This window comes from Haliaeetus albicilla, chromosome 4, assembly GCF_947461875.1.
Source record: "Haliaeetus albicilla chromosome 4, bHalAlb1.1, whole genome shotgun sequence".
Taxonomy (NCBI): Eukaryota; Metazoa; Chordata; class Aves; order Accipitriformes; family Accipitridae; genus Haliaeetus; species Haliaeetus albicilla.
In genome coordinates, this window is record NC_091486.1 from 2,201,779 (window position 1) to 2,227,026 (window position 25,248).

General features: G+C 48.3%; 1 protein-coding gene across 12 annotated transcripts in view; it reads right to left on the reverse strand.

Moving 5' to 3' along the window:
* Positions 1 to 25,248, reverse strand: part of FMNL2 (formin like 2) — a 153,619-nt gene that overhangs the window by 70,204 nt on the left and 58,167 nt on the right. For all 12 annotated transcript variants that reach the window (XM_069780630.1, XM_069780633.1, XM_069780628.1 and 9 more), the window contains exon 2: positions 1,564 to 1,647. In XM_069780630.1, coding sequence (XP_069636731.1) covers positions 1,564 to 1,647 — 84 coding nt within the window. The remainder of the gene's footprint in view (positions 1 to 1,563; positions 1,648 to 25,248) is intronic.

Genomic DNA, 25,248 nt, shown 5'->3' on the forward strand with positions numbered 1-25,248 from the left:
GACGGATCACAGATACGCAGCCCCTTATTGCACATCCCCTCGGATAGCAGGACCCTGGAAGAGTGGCACACCGTCACCTCCCGTCCCTTCGGGATCCTCGCAGCGTTGAGCTCTGCAGTGCCGGTTACAACAGTCCTGCGCTGCTTCTCTGCCTACCCTCTCCAAGTGATGGGAAGCATCCCGGGGGTGGACTCAAGTGTTGTGCAAAGAGCTATTAAGATACACGATTACTCCAGATTGCATATTTCCTCCCCTGCGTTTCCATCTGCTCATCCCTCCTATCTTGCTGTATAGTTCAGGAATGAATCAGCAGCAGCTGCATGTTGCAAAGGGTGGATCAGCTCTGAGGTGGGAGTTTGCACATCGAGGCTATGATCTAACTGCTTCTGCCTGCCCCGCTGCCAACTCAGTGCAAAGCCAGCACGCAGACTCCAGCACAAAGCTCACACTTCTGTGTGCATGCTCTGAGTGTGCATGCTCTAAGCAAACATCCATGAAACAAATCACTTACAGTAGATTAAGCAATTTGTTCAGTGTCTCACTAAACTGAAACTTTAAATAGCTCAATGCTTTACATTCTCTGCGGAGAAAACTCATGGAAAAAAGCAAGTAATTCTTTAGTCAGCTTTATTTTAAGTTAGCTGGATTTTATCAGAGGCTCTACCACTGTAATAGCTAAATAGGAAATGTCCCGCAAATCTATTTATTAAAACACTCCTGACCTCACAGCATGACTGTACCTTCTGCCAAACTCTCATCCTGGTACCGCTGTGTTTACATCTCAAGGAAACATCCTACTTTCTCAGTCCTGGATCAATTATTTTCATTAGCGATTACTTTTGAAGTGTATGGCAGAACCTGATTTTGCTGTTGGCTCACAAATGCACATCCTACCTTTTGCATGCTTCGCTTTCTCTAAATAATGCCGTTTCTGTTCATTTGTCATGGCAGAGCCAACCTGTTAATTGTTCTATATTGCTGCCAAGTCTGCACGCCACAGCAGAACTCATACACAAAAGATGCCTCAGCATATGGTGCTGCTTAATCCGAGGTTGTTGTTCAGCCTCTGGAGGCGAAGAGGAGTTCAAGCTGCACCACCATTCGCCTCTCCCCGAAGGCAACAGCTACTGCCAACTGCAACAACGGCTCGTAATGTGGAAAGCCAAATACTCACTGGATCGAGACCGTTCGTTCAAGTTACACAGGTCAAGGCAGACCAAACTCAAAGCACTTGCTGAGAGGTGACTGAAGGTCAGTCTCTTCGAGTCTGTGCCAGGCAAAACAAGCAGCATTCACCACCGCCCAGGGAAAACGGGCACAGGGGTGACGGTAACATCAGAGGGGAAAGAAATAGCGCTCTGTGGCAAAAAAGAGCATTATTTTTGCAAGGCTTCTATGAGTCGTTACCAATAATGGAGCATAAAGCCAAAGAAATGAGTGTTTGAAACTATTCAAATACTTGTCATCTGCAAGGTCCCTTTCTAAGCCCATGGACACTGCTGATGAAACCCAGTTGGTGCTCTCAATGAGATGTCTGCCAAAAGCCCTCCGGACCTTCCTTACCTGGTCACAGATGAGCTCCCACTTCTTCTCGTTGTCATACTGCCGCAGAAGCCGGGCTTTGTCAGGCGGCAAGTTCATCGCATTCTGTGGAGAAAGAGAAAGCAAATGTGAGGGACCACAGAGGGCTCAGGCTCCAGCAGAGTCAGACATGAGCAAACCAAGGCAACGTGGCTGTGGTTGCTTTAGTTGTTTTATGTGAATTCCTGTTGACAGGGTTATTCAGAAAAATTCCCTCTAAATGTCGTCTTTGGCCCCAAAAGCCAGGCACCGAATCACAAGGCGCCGAAGGGCAGGGCTCGGCGCTGGGCCACGCTGGGATGCAGGAGGTGAGCGGCTGGAGTTCAGGACCGGCCACCTCTGTCCAGGGGAGACCACAGTCCTTCCCCGTGCTGCACGGGAGCCACCTTCCAGCCCAGACGGGTCCCCGTGGTCCACCACATCCCCCCTTCCCTTCGCCTACCCCCCCACTTCAGCACGCTCATAAGGAAAGCACACGCTCCAGCTGCGGGCTGGGGACTGCAGAAGGCCAGTTCTCTCCAAACAAGACCTTGAAATGCCATTTCGTTTTATTTCAACAGCGGGACGCCATTCAGGTTTTTAAATGTCACCACATGCAACCTTATCTGGATAATACAGATCCCGGAGGTAGGATTGCCACTGCCCATGGTGACGTGCTACTCGCACACACACACACAATCCCCAGACTGTGAATGACAACCTGCAGTAAGGCAGGGGAGAGGCAGCAATTAGATGATGCCTATCGTTTGCTGGCTCCTTTGATGTCAGCTGAGACATCTTTCCATGGGCAGTTGTCTGGGGTAGGGTGGCACAGGCTGGCTACTTGCTCCCAAGGCAGTTTTCCTCAGAGCCGTGTCTCTAGATGTGCAGCATAACTATCGTGTTTATGCTCCCGGAGAACCCAGGAACGCCTCGAGAGCTTCGCAAACACCAAGTCTGGAGAGCCTCCCTATCAGCCCGTCGGCACGCAGCAAGGTGAAGTGGCTGAATGAAAGACCTGCTAAGCACCTCTTGGTCTCCAGCACCTCTTGGTCTCCAGCACCTCTTGGTCTCCAGCTGGCATTCCCAGACCGGCCGAGTTATCCCCAATTAACCCTTCAGGACCACAAGCCTCTGGCGGTCCATCCCGGACTGCTACTGGGATGGGAGCAAAGCACCTGCTGGTCCCTGCAGCACTGCATGCCGCAGGCGGGTCTGGCCAGTGCTGTGCACATCTCTAGCACTACCCTTCCACATTTAATTTTAAAAAGGCTGTGGGAGGCACAAAAGTAGGCCAGAACCAAAGGCTGTTAAATAAGCCTGCAGCGAAGCAGTAATCAATGAACTGGTGTTGAGGTACCGAAACACTCTGCTCTAGAAGCACCCATCTTCACAATCTGTGCAATAAGCAGTTTTACAGATTTATTAAAAGCAGGCCGTCCTGGGGATCCTCAGAAACACTCCTGGACCCATACTCCACTACAGCTGGACTCGCACAGCCTGTGGCCCAGACCTCCTCCTTTTCCTCACACAAACCCTGTCCCAGGTACCGAAGGAGAGATACGGATAGCCCAAGCTGCCACAAATGCCAACAAGAGCATCTGTTACAATCAGCCCAGCCTGCCGATTCCCCAGTCTGCTCACCCTGAATAGCACGCTATAAAATAAAAATTTAAGTAAGTCCGCAGACAGGGACCGCGGGCACCGAGGGCAATCCCCGTGCCACTGGGATGGTGCGTATAGCACTGATCTCGTTGATGGGCACCGCAACAACCGGGCGAGCTTTGGGGGATGAGGGGCTTTGAAGGAGAGCCAAGAGGTTAACTGGCAGCGGCTGGCCATCCACGGAAAAGCTTTCCAACTGGGTGGCTAAGCGCTACGTCCCCGTTGCAAAGGCTTTCCCCGCTCGTCTTCCAGCAGTTGGGTATAATGCAAGACTACCTTCCCCTACGCTTTCCCAGGGCTTTCACATCTCGGCTGCCTTGCTAACTGGTGGGCCAGGCTGTCAGCCTGCTCCCAGCTCAGCTCAGCCCTGGGGGAAGGCAGGTGCAAAGCCGGGGCTGCTCCTGACCCGGCTCCCTCGAAGCTACAGTTTCAGATTTCCCTCTCCTTGGGTTTACTCCCGCAGCCCAGGCTGGAAACCAGGAGGGCTCCGGCATGATCCAGGAGCAGATGTGGCATTCCTGCCCGCGGGCAACGATAGCTGTGAGGAGGCAGGGCCGGCGGAGGAGCGAAGGTTGCTGCAGCCATCTGCCTTCGCCCGGAGGGAAGCAGCCCCTCCGCAAGGCTCGGCAGAGGGGTCCCCCTCGTCCGAGGGCGTCCCCGGCCACGCTGGTGCCACCACGGCCCCGACAGAGCCTGAAAGCAAGGGAACACAGACAGGAACAGAGAGGCTCACGCCCCGAACACCATCCTTCCACATTTTTGGTGTGACAGCAAACGTCTCTCCTTACCAGCAATACTGCAGACCCCCAAGGGACCCCTCTGGTGCACGTGTACCTCCTGGTCTGTGCAGGACCACGGAGGGAGGCAAGGACAGCTCAGGTCTACGGCTGATCTCGCCATCTGTACGTTGCAGATGTATTTGCTATTGTCCCACAAGACCTTATCTCCCTCCATCCTGGCTGACAAGCATCACCCGCTCCTGGGGATCCCCTCCACCACCCTGCTGCTGGGATGACTGCTCTTCCTAAAGCTTGTTTTCCATCAGATAACAAATAATCTTCCTTTTGCTCATCTGTGCTGTCATGTTGACAGTATTTATAGGCTGTGATCATATCTGCGCTTGATTCTCCTCTCAGTCTCTCGCCATGTACCTTATCAGTTCTACTTATCATTTTAATGCACTTCTTGGTATTTTTCCTGGGGCTTCTTCAAGCACCATTCCTTACCTCTGAGGATGCAAACATATTTCATACCTACGCTAAATCTCAGCTGTAGGAAAAGCTTCACTGTTTACCTGCAATACACTCCTTGTCACACTCTGATCTTACAGTTAATCAGCTTACCCAACCAGGCTGGCGCTTGGACAAGAACCTGCCTGGAACCCTTTGCAGAATTCAGTCATGGCAAGAGTTCAGCATGGATGAAAGCCTGAAACAGGGAAAACGAGACCCAGGCAGCAGGCTCCAGTGATCTCATTTTGAAATGAATTAAATCTGATCTCATTCTGAAATGTGAACTCCGCTCTGCATCTTTTTGCTGTACACAATCATTTCATGTATTTCAACAATGACTGCAACTCACTTCAGATACCTCTGTCCTGGTCCAACAGGTATAATTATTTATGAATACCTTGTGTGCAACCAGGTTCAAATCTCTGCGTGTAAGCAGTGCATGATTTGCACCTACTCGCTTCTCAATAACAGATTTAAAGCAGTTTTGAAACCTGCTAGTGTGCAAGTCCATTACCATGCTATGGACAGGACCCTCCACTGAGGCAAACCAAGGCAGGTCACCCCAGCAGCCCCTCTACTCCCTGCCTTCATCTCTTCTGGAGGGAACTGGGAAGGAAACGACTACTTCTGCTGTCTGCTGCCCCTCTGGCCTCATCAGTCATGCGGTAAGGAGGGAATGCGCTTGGACCAGGGCTTTTCATGCTGGCAGAGTCAGTTTGACATTAACTTTTATGTTTTATACATAAATCAGTTTGAATGGCTTTCTTAGCAACTGGATCAAATTGCACTCATTTACTGGAAACTATCACAAGACATTCTCACTTACAACCCGAGGGTCTCTGCTTGTCGTGCAGGTTTATTCTCTTCTCCCTGTCTATAAGACATCTGCTGAATCGGATCTCCTGATCCCCCGGAGCTCCCCGTCCTTCGGCTCGGCTCTCCTGCAGCCTCCAGGCCGGTGCCCCAGCACACCTGACCCCACTCAACATACACCTTCATCAAGGCTGTCAGTGGCTGTAGCAAATAACCCTTGTTTCTCTGTACAAAATAACTCAGGTGTAGATCGTACCTTCTCTAAAACCTGGACTAATGCTGCTCCTCAGCTGGTCTTACCATTAATAACCATTCCCTGCTGGAAAACTAGTTGCTAAACCACGGTATTTTTACTTAAATGGGAAGCAATGTATTTTATGTTTATGCATGGCACTATACCAATTGGCTTTCTGAAATCCAACTGCACTATATCTAATTGCATAACCTTTAGCTGTTGCACCAGTAACTGTGGCAAAGAAGGCTACTGAATTGGCTGGCTTGACCTTAACAGTTGCCATAGTTTTGAGTCTAGTCATAACTAACCAGATGCATTAGTAGTCTGGATTTCTTGTTCTCTGTGGATCAGTGAAATGACTCATGAATGTCTCCTGGTCACTTCCAGCTCTTACGACTATGGGCTTCAGGCATACCAGCATTTTTTAGTTAACTACAGGTCTATGACCTGTGATTTCTCTTTCCATCTTTACCCTAATTAAGAGTTCATGCTTTGAAGGCTTTTGATAGCATAACTATTCCCCTCCTGATACAATCTAAATCCCTGCTGTTGCCAGAAGGGATGGCCCCACTCTCTCCTCTCCTGCCTGTGTCCCCAGCCAGGTCGTCCCTTACCATCCCCTGTGTCACCACCAGCACTTATGCAGCTGGAGGGCCTTTGCCAGCAGAGCAGACTTCGATCAGCTCAGGAAGAAGCACCGCACCTTTATACTGGATACCCATCTTCCATTAGGATCCCGTCTTGGGCCGTAAAAGACCATTTCTTTTAGTGGCAACAGCAGCTGAAACAGCCCCGCTGTCTCATACCCCACTGCCCTGCATCCCAGTCCCCGGCTGTCCTGTGCACACACCTGCCTGGCTCGTACTGAATGAGGTCTAGATTAAAAAGAACTGTTTCTGGTCAAGCTATTTTTAATTCAAGTCAGTGCCATGAGTCCGACAAGCTGCACAGTGGCACAAACCGAGGGGCTGCCGGGGCCATGCCACAGCTCTCATGCTAGACCGTGTAGTAGCCGTGATACAGCCTCCCTATGTTTGGGTTTTTGCCTCTTGCACCCCATCATCACCCTGGGTCACGCAGCCCTGTGTAAAACGCTGATGCCCACCAGACCTGGCTGAGCATCTGCATCCAGGTGAGGTCTGCAGCTTTGCTCCACTCCTTCCTCCCACAGATTCACAGCCTTAGGAAATTAGTCCCACCTTCCTCACTGTACTGCAAATTTCCATTACATCACACCGCTTCTAGGACTGAAGAGAAAAAAAAAAAAAAAAACCAAACCAAACCTCTAGCACATCATTCTGCCTCAATGTCTGCAAGGCAATAGGAAATTGGTGCGCACCGCTGCTTTACAGCCTCCGAGTGAGGTTTCCGACTCCTCAGAAACACCTACAAACACAAATCTGGAGCACTTCACTCAAAAGTAACTGCAGCTAGATCCTACACAGCATCGTGCTGTCTGCGAGGGCCCGTTTCCAATCATATTTTGGCTCCAAAACCACATAACTTCTCTTTTTCCCCACAAATTCCGAAGTTATTCATGTCTAGTGCTACGTGCCAAATAATATAGGTAAGGTTTCCATTCCATTTGCTCCGGGTTGGCATTATAAAGCTAGAACTTAAATTAATCACAGTAGCAGATGGAAAACTGGGGGAAATACTAGCAGACCTATGAAATATTAAATTGCTTAAGAGTTAAAAATAAAACCAACAGCACATCAAGGAAATATATGTATTTTTAACCTATGAAACAAAGCCTAGCTCCGTCCAAACTAGCAGCCCCAACAGCATCTCCAAAGCACGGGGCCAGATGACTCCGTAACACCGCTGCGTACCAGGACGCATCAAGATTTAGCCTCATCCCAAGGAGATGATTTCACCCATCTCAGTGTGACCGCAAGAGCAGTGGTCAAGCACAGGGCAGGAAAACACTGTTTCCCATGCAGCAGCATTATCTTCTAGCCACGAGCAGGCAGACGAAAGCAGGATTGCTAGTGCAGGCATCTGAGCTTTGCACTTCACGTGCCACCCCATAAAAAGAGAGCAACTGTAAATACAGGTTGGTCACCGAGAGCCGAACTCCTCCATAACTCAAGGTAAAAGCTGTGGGTTGCACTTCGCTGCCCTGTTCAAAACTGACCAAATTTTGTGCCGTTTGCTACGACCGGCTGGCTTGCTGGTTGTAACCCTCTTACCTTTGTCCTCCAGAAGCCTCCACAGAAAAGCAGTTTCAAATTAGGTTTTGAGTCGACAGAGCATCTGAATTTACTACAGAAACTGCATAGCCTCCGTTTCCACTTTTTGGCACTAAAATCTATTTTTGTAGACTGATTTGCAAGAGTTGGGCACCACTGCCACGGCACTTGGCTTTGCCCTTGACTTTGAACCTGGACCTTGGGGATCCGCACGCCGTCCCCTTCCATGGAAAAGGGGGGCACCGGCTCAGCCCACGGAGCTGCTGGTGGCCACGCACGGTAGCCCCAGGCTTCAGGGGCAAAGCGCTCCTGCATCACCACGTATTATCACCATTATCCAGAGAAAATTCTAAAATAGTAGCCCACGTGCTGCAGAGGGATAAAGCGCCCAACTGGCTGAGTTTATTCACGTTACAGAAATATCAATACATTCAGCAGCATTTGTGGTTTTGCTAAGGAAGGGACCAGCACGTAACTACAGGTTTGAACTTGCAGACCAGGTCACACTGGCATCAGCACTGCACGCTAGATGCTGGTGGTGGGGTGACTGAGCTGTATTTTTTCTAACTTATTCCTCGTTTTAATGAGAATTAAAAGGCTCAATGTTTTGGAAAACAAGTGTAGCAGCAACTTGACTGACTCAAAAGCATAAACATTGCTAATTAATAGCATTAGGCTGTTGCTCTTATTAATCTTATCATCTTTAAGTCTAAATCCCTTTTATTTCTGAATCATGACATTAATGTGCTAGCAACAAACATGACGGAGTCCTCCTGATCCATCTGTTCCCATGAACGGCCCTGCACGCGTTAGTAAGACAACTGGAGCACGTGTAACCCTAAAATATGAGATGTTTCCACCAGCCTGCTTCCACCCGCTGGATGGTGATGGAAAAAGCCTGGTATGGCAGCAAAGCTCAGCCTGGAAAGGCAAGGCAAGGCAAGGCAACCAATGCTGCGAACTTCAGAGCTGGAGGAAGGCAAAATTTAACAGCTGCTTCAGCAAAGAGTTAAACTTCCCACTTTCATAATAGCACCATTAACTTTAAATGAATTAAAGGTATCCCAAGAAAACCTTACGTGCAACTACAGCATCTTCAGTATGGCAGGGAAGGGTGCAGGTTAATACCCACTCCTCTATGAGACACAGCAGAGTAGCTTATATTCCTGAAACCTAATTCCCAGTTCGCTTTCTCCTTCCACCCTTCCTCTGATTGGGATTATTCCTGACTTGCACTAGTACCAGAAACACAGAAAAACAAACCCGGGTAGTTTTTGGCTTCACAACAGCATTGATGAAAAAGATCAGGGCTTTAATACATTTAAAACAATATTCTTGGCCCTTGTAAATTAGATTCAGATTTACATACCGACATCAAAGCTCTGCTTGTTACTCCAGCAATTGCAGACTTCAAGGACCCCCTATCCTCACCTGGAATTTCCTAATCTGAGTTTATTCTCCAGCTCATCAGTTAAACCTCTCAATCCCTCGCAGACTTTCATAACAGCCATGTCTATTGCATTTTGCCTCCAGCTCTCCTGGTTTTATCTCCACTTTCTCCACCACGATGAGCTACAATCTTAATTTTTTCTGCATTACAGTCAGGGCTGTTTTAAGGCACAGCCTGAACTATTTTAAGCTTTTATTAATATCTAGTGAGTTCTTACAAAGTAAATCCAAAATTAGTTCATAAGTCAAATCCATACCTCCCACTTTCATAAAACTGAGAAAGAGCAGCCCCCTTCCCTGGCTAGAGAAGCCTGAGAACGAAACACCGGCTCCTGAGTGGATCCAGGTTTACTTCTTGGCACTGTGAGGTGCCTATGTCTTCCCAGAAACCAGGATCCAAAAGTAACCAAATTCCAGAAATAATAAAAAGAGAATGCAAAGCAACGTAACATGCAGTTCAGATCTGTTCATGTATATTCATAAAGACATTGACATTATCACCCTTCGTTGTCAGATATGTACCATTTTTGAGTTTGTAAATGTTCCTGCACATTTTCTAAACTTAAGTCGGTGTGAAAAGAAACCAGTTTATAATGTTACAAAGAGACACCTTCTTTACTGGACAGAGGATGCACAGGCATCAGTGGCAAGCCAGGGTTTTGTACTCACCCTTTAAGGCTTGAGTGATGAAGGATGACTCGCACCTACTCAGCTCTTGTCCTCTGCGGGGATAACCAACTCCAGAAGCGACAGTGGCTGTTTCATGTTGACTCAGGGCCATAAAGCCGTCACGACTGACACCTCCTTACTCATCCCGCTCACTTAAATTACTCCTGACCTGAGGTCTACTAAAGGTCTACAACATCTAAAGCCTTGGTACAGCGTTCTTCATCTCAAAACATTCCCCAGGTGAAACACACACTGACCAGATCACCCAACACCACGATGCAGGAGGGTGGTGGCAATCAGGTTTGTTTAGCCTGGGGTAAAACTCCTAAGAACTAGACTCTTGGCCCCAAACTCACCTCACTTGCCGTCGCTGGAGAGGGTCAGCTTGCAGCACTGCCGCACCACGCTGCCCAGGAGGAGACCCCCTTGTCCCGTCCCTCACCCTACCCCTAACTCTGACCTCTTCTGCCAGGGAAAGAAAGAAGGAGAAAAAGTCTCTTGCTAACTTCAGTAGCTGCCTACTAAAACAACCCTTGGTATTTTTGTACAGTATTAAAATTTAATTCCAGGACCCAGCCTGTAAAACAGCCCTTAATATTCTTCTACAATATTAAAATTTAACTTTTTGCCATTTTCTGTGCTACTTAACTTCTCAGTCCTGCTACGGTGTGTTTATTTAGGAAAGCTAGAGACAAGTGAAGCAATCTCAAAGTTCGTTGACTTTATGAGGAATCCAAGCTAGGCTAAAATTAAATGTCTTTATTGTTCTAATCCTCCTTTTTTTTTTTTTTTTTTTCTCTCATTAAACTGGTCTTTGATCTAAAAATACCAATGCTCTCGCTGCACGAGTCCTTTCTCCTCCTGAACACACCCTGGCTCTGCAGGGAGAGCGCTGTGAAGAGCAGGGTCAGACTCGCCGGCACGGGGTGACTTGCCGAGGGCCGTAGCGTCCCCGCTCAGAGGACATGGAGCACGGGGGGGTCATCACGGCCCAGGGCTGCGGTGGGGACACTGGCACGGAGCTCATCCTCAGAAACACGAGGGGAAAAAAACAAGGAAAATTCTTTGACTCTGGATCCGTGATTCCCCACGCTCATCTTAGTTGTCGAGCAACATCTACTTCACACCTCGAAAGGGAAAGCTGGGATCCAGAAAACCGCTGTGAGTACCTGCAGTTCCCCAGCAGACAAGGAAGGACTAAACCATCCAGAATTCCAGCGGCAGGGAAGGGTAAATACTTCTTGGGAGGTCAGTCACCTCCTGGGTGTTTACAGACGAACGCCCCGCTAGCAGCAGTTCTGCTGGCAGCACATCAGCCCTGAATCCTGACGGAGCACGGCCCGGAGACGTTCCCAGCCAGAGAGCCGAGGGGTCCCTGCCGCATGCAGCGGGCGGTGGACGACGTCCACATTGCGAGGCTGTCACTCAGATGCCCAGAGGCTTGTTTCGATGCCTGTGTTTCACCATCACTGTGGTTCTCCGCGACTTCCCCAAGCCCCTCCACGACTGGCCGCACTCGTCACCCCCGCTCTGAGCTTCCTTGTGCCGCTGCTGTTCACTTCGCTTCTCTCTGCTTTGTTTTATCAGCATTACCGTTTGCAGATTTATAATAAATTAGCATTTAACTTCAAAGCTCTTCACAGAGGTTAGTCCCCATACATATAAATACTACCACGGGCATCGTACAAATGAAAGCACTGACACGGAGACGTTTAATGCTGCTGCACGTGAAGCTGCAGGTGCGAGTGGGAATTTTGGAATTTCCCCCCTGCTGCTGCGGGCTCGTCCCCGTGCAGACACAGCCACAGCTTGTGTCCGGGGTCAAAACCCCTTTGCCTCTGCGTGGGAGCACACGGCGAGTGGGGTCTCGCTGGGCAGTCAGGATGCCTCTGACGCTGCTGCTGAAACTTCGTCTGGGAAACCTCTCGAAGGTTTTGGTGGCCAAGGACAACTGCTGCTGCCACAGAGCTCTTTGCTCCTTTCAAAAATTCAGACTCGGCTTAATGCGTTTCCCATTTTGGAAAAGCTGAAGCCTCATTAATTCACCCCTGAAAAATAGTTTCATGCTACAAAAGCTTCAAAGCCCAACTCACCGCTGACTCACCCGGCCTGGAAGATTGCTCCAAGCAAGCCCCGCGGCTTTATTAAATCATTCAAAGGCACTCGCTGCTGATAAGGCAAACCACAAAATCCAAAATTAAACCCGTTTTAGTGAAATGTCTGAGAAAGTGTCTTCCAAAGAACCAAAATACACGTGCCAAAGGCTGTGCTTGGACTTGCACAGATTGTGGTCAGTGCGCATGACCCCAGGCGCTCGGGGCGAGAGGTGTCCTCACTGCGGGGCAGCCAACCACCCACCAGGCACTCGCCCCGTCTGCTGGATGCTGCAGGACAGGGAAACGGTAGAAGACATACAGACGAGGGTCTTCAGTGATTTTTTACACTTTTTCTGACCCTGCGCTGGCACGCGGCAGTACCGAGGGGTGAAGCCTGAGCATCTCAACAGTTATCCCAGATACGCTGATGGGGTTTGGTTGTTTTTTTAAACTTTTATCTGGATCTCATTGAAAAAAAAGCTTTACTGTTAATCAGAGGATCCCATCCCCTTGTGACACTGTTCACTATAAACCATATGGAAGTAAGAGCAAATGTTGCAGATCTACATGTGTAACCGAACTGCTGTTCATCAATCACTCTGTTGAAAAGAAAAATCAAAATTAAGGGCAGCAGCACCTATCAGCGGCTGCCAAAAACCGTCTGCCATCTGTGCACAGAAGATGATTGCAGAATCTCAGCATAAAAGCAGCTGCAAAGAACAGTCGGTTCAAAGGCCACGTTCTTTCCAAAGGTGTAAATCTCATCTGCGAAATAAAGCAATGCTGCGTAACAGCCCCTTGATTTCAAGGGGAGAGTCAGCCCCGAGCATCCTGCAGGAAAAGCTTGGGTGGCGAGGGGATGCCTCGGGGCAGGAATTGACCACGATGACCCAGCCAGTAGGGTAATGAGATGAGAAGGATGCTCCCCGAACATACCCTGAACGGTTTGGAGCACCATTTGATATGACATCCCTGAGGACGAGAGAAGTGATTTGCAGAAGGTGAGTGGAACACAATACCTCCGACCTCACCTCCCGTGCGGAGGACTCCTAACTTCCCCACCACCTAAAGCGATGACCTGGTCACAGACAGTCTGCAAAGTTGACCTCGTTGGGGAAAAGCTGCAAGCTCTCATAAAAACAGCAGTTAAACTTATCTGACTGCAATTTTAAAAGCAGCTGATGATCACAAATTATCCTACATGCACTTTTTCAATAGAAATAACACGTCTTTTCCCACCATAAATACACAGGTCATGTAGGGTGAGCCCACATGGTTCAAAGGGCAGCAATACACCGCTTCAACTGTGACAGAGGGACAATTCCCTTATCCAGAAACAACGGGAAACAAGAGAAGGAGCAATCGTACCCACGCTCGGCTGCGCCCTGAGCCCAGAGCTTAGCACTTTTCACACCGGTCGTTCACGTGCGTACAAGAGGGAAACTTCCCCGATGAAGTCCGGGGAAGCAGCAATCCTGCTTTTGCAGCAGAGACGGGTGAAATGGCAAAGCCCACGCTGCCCAGGCGGGTATCGCTGTCCCCACATGTTCAAGGGCAAGGTGCTGCCCAGAAACTCTTCAATTTAGCGCTGGGCCTGCGCTAAAGGCGTTTGGCAAAAATGTACTCCAACATCACTGAAGCTTCTTCCCTGCAAAAGTATGGTGAAAGGAGTGCTTTGGAATTAGATGACAAAAATAGAAAAAGTGGGGTTTGTGTTATCACACACACTTTCTTTTCCTCTCATGCCCTTGTATTATCACTCTACTGAACACCTATATAGGAAGGAAAAACATAGCTATTTCTGTCAGGAATCCATAAGAATGTTTCCAAAACATAGAAGAGCTTTTATTTTTCCCATTAGTGTACATTAAATGAAAAAAGAAAGCACTCCCTTTCTCAACCTACCATTTCAAGAATAAATATCACATTGAAGTTTATAATTGCACAGCTATATTTGTACGGTAGCACAACTAAAGAAGCCTGAATTTAGTGAAAGCTTGAACTGTTTCATATATGTGAATGCACCTTTTCCCCTATACACATATGGATATAAATACATGTAATTTATCAGAGTGAGTTTCTTATGCAAATGCATGTTGATATTTCAACTATTGCATTTTAAAGCGCCCACAAAAAAACCCACATGGCAAAATCCAAACACGAACACACAAACATACGCATAAAAGCCCCCCAAACCCAGAAGAAAACACGGCGATGCACATGGTGGGCACAAACTGAAATACAGGAAATTCCACTGAAAACATGAGAACAGGCTATTTCACACGGAGAGTGGCCAGCTGGCCACCTCCACTTCACCGCTGCCCACAGGTTGGGACAAGGGCCCCACGGGGATGCACACTTGCTCTGCATCCCTTGCACGGGCGAGAGCACGGGTACCCATGAGTGCAGTAGAGAAGCTGCTCACCTGTCCCAGCCCACCCTCCTGCTCCTGCTTAAGCTGATAGACATTTAAAACGGACAACGAATAAAAACTAAAAGCAAATAAAACCCACACGGCCACCGCATTTTAGTCCGAGGACACAGAGGAAACAGTGTAGGTTGGCAGCTTCCCTGATTTATGTTGGTCTAGAAACAAAATCTTAATTTGAATAATATTAAGGGCTGAATAAACCAAGAAAAATAAATGAACTCAGGGATAAAAAGCCTGGCCCCCGTCCCAGTCCCAGGTTTTATGTCTCTGACGGATGTCAGCACGAGCCTTCCTTGCAAAACCACGTCTCAGACAAAACTCCTCTGCTTCTGAAGCAGACGTGAACTCACTGATCAGGTGCTCAGAGTTCACTTAAGCAAACGTAGCCTTTAGTGCCTATTTTTAATTTTCCCTGTACACAGCTGAGCTCTCTTCCCTGCCTGACAAGTATCCCACATTGCCAGCGAGTCAGGTCTCTGCAGCTTGCTTCATGCTGTCCAGAAGGGAGTAGATAAGCGAGAAGCACTTTTTAAAAATTGCAAATTATTTACGTCCCTCTTTTCTGCACTCAAGTACCCGATGAAAAGTGAAAGGAATTTATCTGCAAGTTTGTTACACTTAAAAATGTAAACACAAGAAAAGGCTCTCATATGCCAAGCTTCAATCCCAAGTGAATTTTTAAAGGTTCATAAACCTTGGTTTCTATTGGAAATATTTACAGGTCTAACTACTGCAGGCACCACCGCAACCCAACAGAAGAGGTGGACGGGAAGCCAAAGTAAACCACAAACGTGTGACTTTCTAGCCATAATGAGAAATACTTCATACAGCAAGACTGCTTTGTCTTTTACTCTGTTATAACTGACCCCCAAGGCTCCCTTACATTACGTCTGCCTGGGCTGACAATAAAAGAGTCAGTAAAAATGTATGACACACAAGCACGCACATATACGCATGCACATCATATGAATAATTTTAAGCACCTAAAAATTATGCATCTTCAAACTACCAGCCCCGATATTTGCCCTTTCACCGGTCACATTTTTATGTAACCTTCTTGAAGGTTTTTTTTTTCATTGCCTTTCAGCATTCAAGTGTTAAGCTCCAAGTATTTGCCAAGTATGAGGCATCAGGATTTGACTGAACAATCGCACATGGCCGCTGAGCAAACACCTCTGTCTTCGCTCCCTTTGTTCCCTTCCTGGAAAACCCGTCCTTGATGGGCACTGGCTGCCCTTGCCATGTCCTAATCCCGAACGCGTCCACGTGTCTCGCCTGGGTAGCCCTCACCGGCAAGCTCCCGCTCCCTGCCCGAGACGGACATTTTACAGCACTGCAGATGTCAAACCGAGCAATACATTAGCGTTTATGTAGCGCGCGCGCCCTGCCAGACAACTTGGCATGAAATATAAATGAAGAGCTGCCGCAAGCGGGGAAATGGCCTCAAGCGCTGTGCACAGGTTTGCTGAAACGCCGACTTGCTGCGCGTGGCTCCTTACACGAGGGCACGGGCAGCGCTGCCCTAAATGCGACCACGCCGCCGCGTGTGTGCTGCAAAAATATTCCCCCGCCTCTTGCAGAACCAGAATTTGCTATTGCGACCCAGTCACAGCACACATTATTTTGTACTAAACCAACCGAAGGCGCGTTGGGAATTCAGACACGTGCATTACGTCAGTCTCCATCATTTTTTCTACATTTATTGCCACACTAATAGCTCCCGTAGCAGGCAAGCAGAGTTCACATAGTGACCCAAGATGCTACAAAGCCACCAGCTCTTTGGTTAAGTAAATGAATTTTCATAAGCGTAAACTTTCTTCACTCATCCCACATGGGTTTTAACCCCGAAGCTCAGGATGCTCCTCTCAATATAAGCAACATTGAGGACCGGTGTGGACACAGCTGACCCCCCCTCATCCCAGCGGTGCCTCATTTGTTCTCCTCCCTGAAATGTGCGATCAAAGACCCGCAGTCTGGCACGCTGAGCTGGCCGTGCGGTACCAAGAGGGTCACAGCCTTATGGAAAACCTGCTGAGCTCCCAGGCGTGGGACAAAACCTTCCTCGGAAAAGCTCCACGTCGGGAAACAGACTTTGGTTATTCTTTAAGCACTTTTACTGCGGCCATCCCAAAACCGGTCCTAAAGGTAGATGCTAGACCAATAAATGTTTGAACTCTCCCATAAAAGTTTCTACTAGGTTACTTTTTCCAAATAAAGCCCTAACCACATTTTCTGGGCTCCTGCTTATGATCAGCATGCTGAAGTTACCAGCGTGCACCAGAGTAACTGACACTTCGTAGACCTCAGCTTTCCTTGCACAGTTTCTAATTCACTTCTAATAAACTTTCACAGTCAGTCAGTGAGTCGTCTACGATACACATTACCTAACACGACACTCAGACATGAACCGAATAAAGTGTTGTTACTGCAGAGACTTGAGCACTAAAGTTAACTTGCTTGAAACGTGTATCTTGGAAAATGATGAGGCAATTCTGAATGCTATTTTTAATCTCCATAAGAAGATGAATACCAAATTTCTGGAAATTTCCCATCTGTACCACACATACATGGATACCTATACACAGAAATACAGGCTTAATTCTTTATACATGCTATGTACAAATACCTAAAACTGCTTTGTCTATTCAATCAGGGCTTAACTCTGTGCAAGTGCTGTACACAAATCAAATCCACGGCACACCCACTGCAATGAATTTATTTCCTTTTTTGTTTTTCTGTTCTTAGCTTCACTCCTTACTACAGGACAAAAGTTATCCTCCGATTCCTCATCGACAGGACGTGCCAGGACACAAGGAGAAAGTCATTGCCCAAAGGGCTTACTCCAACGTGCCAGCTGGTGGATTTCTCTCTAGCTCCAGTCATGCTCCCAGGGTCGTCTTTATTACTGATTCCCATAGGATTTCTCACCTGATGATAACACATGTACTACAATGGCCTTTGTTTATCCACAAATATGTTTCTAATTTAATCTTTTCATCTTTGAGATACTTCACCTGCTTACCCTCCAAGATACCCACCTCGTGATTTTCCCAGTGCGTGAAGACTGTAAACAAAGGAAACTTGTATTTCATCAAAAATCCCTTTGATGAATGTTTATAAACTACAGAGCAACCAGAAATGTGACAGAGCATTACATTGCAATGCTGCACACTTACATCTCCTGCCTGGAGCACACCAAGGACGCTGGATCTCAAGAGCAGGATTCCATTGCCTAAATATCGGTGTCTTTTTGACGATGTCTGTTAGGGACATCCTGGAGTTCTCAGGGCACCAGTGTGGGGTGGGCAGGTAGGAGACAGGACTCACTGTGCACTCGTGGAGCAGGAGCTGCAAGCCAAGTAGGGTTACCCACGGTGCTTAAAAAGATGTTTAGGTGACCGAACCTCTGAATCCTCCTAAAATCCCTCCCTCACTGCCAAAGAGAGGGAGAAAATCCACAGGTGTCCACAGAAGTCAGGTCATATTGATATTAGAAGAATAGATATGCATTTTATGTTTGTCTAGCTTATGCTTTGGAAGTGCCTCCTACTTGACCATAAACCTCTCTCCCTGAGGTAATCATTTAGCCAGGGAAGAAGCTGTAAAGCCTACACTCCAATCAAAAGCACACGGATTCAGCTGCAGCGCAGAAGCATGGGAAGGCAGCCCGGCCGATACAAACCCTCGGTGCAGAGCTCAGCGCTCAGCAAAGGCCAGCACCTACCACCCTAGCCGTGGTACAAACCAACCACCTTCCCTTCACGAGGATGGAGCCGTAAGTGAGCTTTGTCTGGGCTCCCTATAGCACGTGCCAACGTCACCATCTCCCAACATCACCTGGAAAAGCTCTCTCCCTGCAAGCTCCCAGCAAACACTACAGCTCTGCTCCTCCAGGCTCTCAGCTCCGGCAAGGGGACAGCATCAGTTCACACGGGCTAAAAATCTGACCCACTGCATTATAAGCCCACCCTTCGTGCTTTGTCACTGTGGTGAATAATTAAATCAGGTAACAGCAAGCAGGAGGCTGTTACACAACTGTCCAGACAGGACATCCTGGGGGAACCAGACTGGGTTTCCCGGGAAATACTCCCACGCAAATGGCAAATACCTCATCCCTATGCAAGAAAGCTCAGAGCACACAGCCCTCCCATGCCCCTCCTGTAATTCTCTTTTTACGACCTTGACACTGTAAATATCAACAAAAGAAGAGGGGGGAATAAAGGAGGCTAAGCTATCTAATGCCTTTCCAGAAGGCTCTGCTGCTCTTTAAGAGCCTCAAATTAAGCGGTAATGCTCTTCTGATTAACCCCCATTAAGAAGAGAAGGCCGTTTGCAGAGGTTTTTAAGTGTCTCCAAACCTGAGGACAGCAAAGGAGGGAGGAGGGCGAGGGGACCGATCCACCCCTGCCCACCCTCGCTGCTCCCCAGCCCAGGAGAGGGCAGCTGCCCCCTGACCACTTGTTCTCTCATCGAAGGGCCACCCTGCTAGGCTGGCTCAGAAAATTGCTGGAAAACCAGAAGCGCTGCCCATTTCCTTTCTACAAGGGTTTGTATTTATTTAAGCAGTGACCACACCAATATGTGAACCCTAACAACTTCAGCGGGGCACGGAAAGAGCTGCCAGGGCAGCATGAAGCAGCACGCCCGCAGGGTTTTATTGATGCACATGGGCACAGCCAGCATCTTCAGTAACATCCAGTTACCACTTGCCTGAATCCAATGTCCCCTTTAGGCCAGGGCCTTAGTTCAGCAGTGCTCCTAATCAGAGAGGGGTCACAGACCAGTACACTGCGCAAACGGGCTTTGCTTTTACTGCCAAGGTAACTGCGTTACTGCTTTTTGCAAAAGGGGCTCGGGAGGTCTGCAAGTTCCCTCCAGTCCATAGGTATGTGCTGCCCATGCAACACACACCCAAGCACACAGACTCAGCAAAATCATTACTCCGAAAAAAAAACAACTTCCCATCTTTTTAGCAGATCTCCCCGCTTGCTTCTTCTGCGCAGTGGTCACACAGTTGTGATCATTACACAGCAGTAGCATGCTTTGAACAAGTCAGGCAAACCCAGGATAACGCCTCTCCTGTCTTTACCTCCAGCAGGTAACCAGCATTTCCTTCCTAAATCATCCCTAAAATCAGTTATCCAGTACAGCATTGCCAGAATGAGGTCTCCCAGGAGAGACCTCAAGCCAACCTAGTTGTCACCATTTAACAGCCCAATTCTTACAGAGCAGCAAACAAGCCTCCAGGCACTCCACAAGCAATTAAAAAGGCTGCGCTGTGCTTGAGGAGGTTGCGTGGGTTTGTGTCCATCGGCCTGTGAATCTGGCTCCTGTCGTGGTTTAACCCCAGCCAGCAACTAAGCACCACGCAGCCGCTCACTCACTCCCCCCCCATCCAGTGGGATGGGGGAGAAAATCAGGAAAAGAAGTAAAACTCCTGGGTTGAGATAAGAACGATTTAATAGAACAGAAAAGAAGAGACTAATAATGATAATGATAACACTAATAAAATGACAACAGTAGTAATAAAAGGATTGAAATGTACAAATAATGCACAGGGCAATCGCTCACCACCCGCCGACCGACACCCAGCCAGTCCCCAAGCGGCGAAAAAACCCTGCCCCCCCCCACTTCCCAGTTCCTAAACTAGATGGGACGTCACATGGTATGGAATACACTGTTGGCCAGTTTGGGTCAGGTGCCCTGGCTGGGCATGAGAAGCTGAAAAATCCTTGACTGTAGTCTAAACACTACTGAGCAACAACTGAAAACATCAGTGTTATCAACATTCTTCACATGCTGAACTCAAAACATAGCACTGTACCAGCTACTAGGAAGACAGTTAACTACATCCCAGCTGAAACCAGGACAGCTCCTGAATAGAGAACCCCGGTTTTTAAGATAGCTCCAGCACACTTCCTAACTTTCCCTGAAATACCAGCAGGGAGCAGGGACGGTATTGTCACATGGAAGCCTGAGCAGGAAGGCTTAAGCAGCACCCCATGCTTTACCACAGCTCCAGCCCACGTACAAATGGGAAACTTAACTCTGCATACCTGCTCTTCCTCAGCTTCTTTAAGCTAGAGCTGCTGTCCTTAATTGCTGACAATAAACTACTTCTTCATTACTTACTTAGAGAGTCAGGATGGTTACAGAGGAGGAAGCTGGATTCAATTATGCTTCACAGTCTTTGACTAAATAACCAAGGACCTTGACTTGCAGATCCCAGGCAGAAGGAGCTGGGCTGGCTGTCAGCAAAATCAGTAAACTGAACAGATTTGAGCTTAAAAATACCACAAGAGAGAAACAGCTGAAAACAGCTGTTTATAAGGAGACTCTTTTCTGGTAACAAGCATATTTTAGCCCCTGTTGCACGCTGCATAATTCCTTCACCTGGAGGCATGTTTGTTTATTACCCGTACAGCCTGCTACACACCCCAAGTGGCACCAACATGCAAGGGCATCATCACGCATGAGTGAAAGTCTGGTTTTTTAATGTCTTGGGTACACACCGTGCTCAGACCTCTTCAGAAGTGCTGAAATGAAGATACCTTTGTTAAATCGAGCTCCAGCTTTCCTCGGCTTCCAACACCAGGAGCTCAGGCCATCCCTGGGATGGTAATTAGGTTAAACAGCTCATGGGCTCATGCCGAAGCAGAGCATGGCACTGAATGAAAACGAGCCTGCACGCGAGCAAAAGCTCTCAGCCAGCATATGACTGAGATGGCCAGCAGAATAAATCCCACACCAGCACCAGCACCGACAGCAACCAGCCCCCAACCTGGCGTCGGGACAAGAAGCAATAGGCACAGGCTGAAATACCTTAAATTTCACTTAAACATTAGAAATAAAAAAACCAAAAAAAACCTCTTACATGGTAAGTACAATACAACACTGGCACAGGCTGCCCAGAGATGCTGTGCAGCCCCCATCCTTGGAAATCGAACGGGACCCAGCCCTGAGCAACCTGCCTCGCACTGGGGCTGGGACCACCTCAGCCCGTCATTGACTTGAATGAACCACCACAGGAAAGCTCACAGGATCTGCCGGCGATGGGAGAAGCAGCACTGACCCCACAGCAAAGCACATTTTCTCTGACAGACAGATACAGAGGAAGTTTCATGCACCAGATCACAAACAGCCTTTACCCTTAGTTGGAGTTGGCAAGGAAAAATATATTCTTCCCAGCAATCGTACATCCTTATCATACTTATGCTTCATTATCCTTATCTGCAAAAACTTAAAGATGCTATCAGCCAGGTCCCTACCACGCACTTCCGTGGCTGATGATGCCTCAGGGAAGAAATGTCAAAAAAAAAAAAAAAAAAAAAAAAAAAAAAAAAAAAAGACAAATTCGCATGTATGAGTTCAAATATACTTGCTTCATATGGCATATTGGAAAGCAGCCAGGTCAGGTCCCTTTCCAAGCCTTTCCAAGTGGCACAGGTCCCACTGCCAACAAAAGCTCCCGGCCCGCGATGGAGACAATTCCTGCCCGGGAGCCGCGTGCTCCCTGGAGCTGCTGTGCTTCCATCAGGCTGGTGTGTCAGCTCCAGTGCTTGAATATAAGACTGGCCCATGACTTGTGCAGCTCTTAAAACCAAGTGACAGCATCTGGAAGCCTTGTCTGAAGTATTCCTATGGGACCCGAATTTTCAGCCTCACGCAATGCAATGTGGTGCACACCCAAAGAGCTTTGGGTAATCTCACCCCGGTGCTTCCCTCCTCCCCAGCTTCCCCCACGCTCCTCATCTGCCCTTCCAGCTCTTTGGGAACCTCTAAGGGATGGCCAGCTTGACTTGCAGGTTAATTTTTGTAGCACAAAGTCACAGGAAAGAAGAGAGCACCAGAAACAAACACCAGAAGCCCGCACCCACCAGCCCACACAGCTAACGCTTTGGGGCAGCGACGCTGACATCCCGCAGGACCAGGGGAGCGACGACACAGCCGGCGTAGCGGCAGCCCTTGTAATAAATGCAGATGCAATCACGGACGGCAACGGCTCCCTTGGACGGAGTTTCAGCAGGGTGGAGGATACATATCTCGCAGCAGGGTGGCACCACCAGTCCCCTGCCAGGCTCCTAGCTGGTGGGGTACCGCCAGCAGCCCCATCCCCGGAGACGGCCAGGCACCAGCCAGACACAACCCTTCCGAAGTCTTCAGCCGCCTTTGGGAGCGTCTTCTCAGCTCTGACGGGCACCAGAGATTACTGGAAGACTGTAAATCTCAGTATTACCAAGGTTGCAACCAATTGCTCTTAATAACGCCCCTTCTGAACATATGCTCAGCCTTCTGTCATTAAACACAAAGCAGGCTTTGAAAGCAGAATAGTACCAGCAGCAGTCCCGCAAACGGGATTTCACACTCCTGATGTGAACACTGCGTTTGATCAGAGGTGCTGGGCATGCTGCACAGCAATACGCCATGGCATCCTCGGGACATCAGCATCCTCACACCTCTGTTACAGAAAGTACAAAACAGGCATAGAAAGACCGGGGTGAAAGTTTTCAAAAACTTACCTAATTGAAATTAAGCACCTAAATTCAGGTTTTAGTGGCCTAAACTTTCAGAGGCATGACAGGATAGGTAATTCATGACTGTCTTGCTACACTGACTGCAGACAAAGAAAGGTATGGAGAGCTGAGACCAAATACCTGACTTTAATACTAAACAGAGGCGAGACAAATCCCATCCTAATGTTTAATCAACCAAGTATTCAAAAATAACATCAGCAGAGCATGAAGCTGAGACCAACGTGTTGGGGGAAATGACCACAAAAGGAACCTCAGGTTTGCTGATCATGTGGTCTCCTGCCTATCCACTGTGTACATTTATTTATGCATCAATTGAAATTAATACGTTACAGGAATGAGGGTTAGGTTGTATGTTGCTAACGTGAATGGCGGTCTTCCTGTGGTCAAGTTACTTTCCGCATTATGTATGGCACTGGAAACCCAAGCAAGCACCATAAAGTATGCTTCAAATAATAACTGTGTATGCTTATAAAAGATAGCAACTCCTGGTCCTCAGGAGGAGCAGCAGAACCTAGCAGATCAGTGGGCATTTCAACTATTTTCATTAACACTGCAAGGAGGCATGTCATACAGGCAAGTGTAAAGGAAAACCCTTTCTTAACTCCCAGTGCAGCCTTTCCCACGTGCTTGACAGACACTGCTTGAAATTCAAAATGCAGAGAGAGCTTTCGAGTGCCTGCAGCCCCACGACTGCTGCACTGCGCTGGGCTGCCGATTCCCTGCACAGGAAAGCACCTACGCCAGCCAGCCTCCATAAACGCACAGGGGGACTACCTGCGGGGTGAAATCAGTGGGGGGAAACTTGTGGGACCCCCAGAATCGAGAGGGAGCACGCTGGATGGGAGCTGCAGCACGGCAGCCGCGCAGGATGGGTGCGCAGGCAGCTCCGGGCAGCCTGCCTGAAGATCCCCAGCCAGCCGTGCAGCGGAGGGCAACGCCGATGAGGGAGGCTGGCTCCGCTCCTGGGAACAGCACACAGCAGACCCACACTGAGCACAGCACTGGCTAATTAGTCTTCCTTTTCTGCTAAGCTAATGAGGGTGGGAAATGAGCGCTGCACTGTCACTGTGATGTCTGTATTTCAGGACGGCTGATGTGAGAGTTTTCCCAGCTTGAGCTGCTTGGCTGAGTAAAGGACTGGGATAAATTTCTTCTGCATGGCGAGAGGGGACAGGTCCTCACACCTCCATGGACAGGCACGGGCAAGAAGCAAAACTCTCTCTCCGTGTTTCACAGGATGACAGTAGTGAAGAGCAATTAAACATGCTGCCCTTACATACATAGAGGATCGCTTAACCCCAGCAGGGACAAAAAGTCCTGAATTAGAGACATCATTTCTTCTTTACCATGCATGGATGCCTAATCGGGATGATTTTCCTACAAAGGTGCCCCAACTGACCTGGCGCACAGTGAGGACATTTGGGGCTATCAGTAAGAAAAGCTATTACACACAGCCAAACCAAACCTCACATAAAAGCAGCAGTCAATCTTATAACATGCATCTTCATATTTCCTTTGGTCACTGAAGTCTCTGGTAGCTTTAAAAGGCTCAATCCTGATATGCTTTTGCATAATCCATTTTCTTTCCATGTTTCTCTGACTGTATTTTAGCCTTCTAAATAATGTAAGATAAAGCCACACCTTTAATCCCTCTTCAATGTCCGTGTTTTAAAGGAGCTCATGCCTGGTGTGTATGATACGAGTACAGAGCTGCTTCGTAGATGGACACTCTCAGCCAGGCAAACCAAGAGAGCACAGGGCAGCCCCAGGACACCTTTATTTCAAATGTCACCCATAAAAGAGAAGTAGGAAGCCAGGATGGACAGATGAAAGGAAAGGCAGCAAGCAGAAAGCCTGGTTTCTACAGGCTTTCTTTGAACTTTCTTTGAAAATTACATGGCATCAACACTGACTTTGCACAAATAATGATTGTCGAATTAGGCCAGGGCCAGGGCCAGGACGTGGCCTCTTCCTGTACTTTCAGCAGCTATTTGGGGGATCTGAGCTGATACACTGGACTTAATCAACTAAGGAAACGTTTGAGTCAGGGTCCTAAAAGTTACACCACAGGCCTGTCTTCCCAAATGCCACACACACCAGAATATGCAATTTTCCGTACTGTTGTCTAACACGAACTCTGCTAAGGCTCCCAGGCTGAGCACAGGGAAAGCCAGTGAACCAGCAATACAAAGGGCTCTGCCACAACTACTGCAAATGCTTAAAAAGCAAGTTTTTATCCAACCCCAAAAGTGAAACAGGGATGTATACAAATCCATGCTCGCTTGACACAAGAGCTGTCAGTCTACAAAGGATCCACAGAGGAACAAAGAGTGGCTGGGACTGCTCCAGCTGGGAAATGGGTCACCGAAACA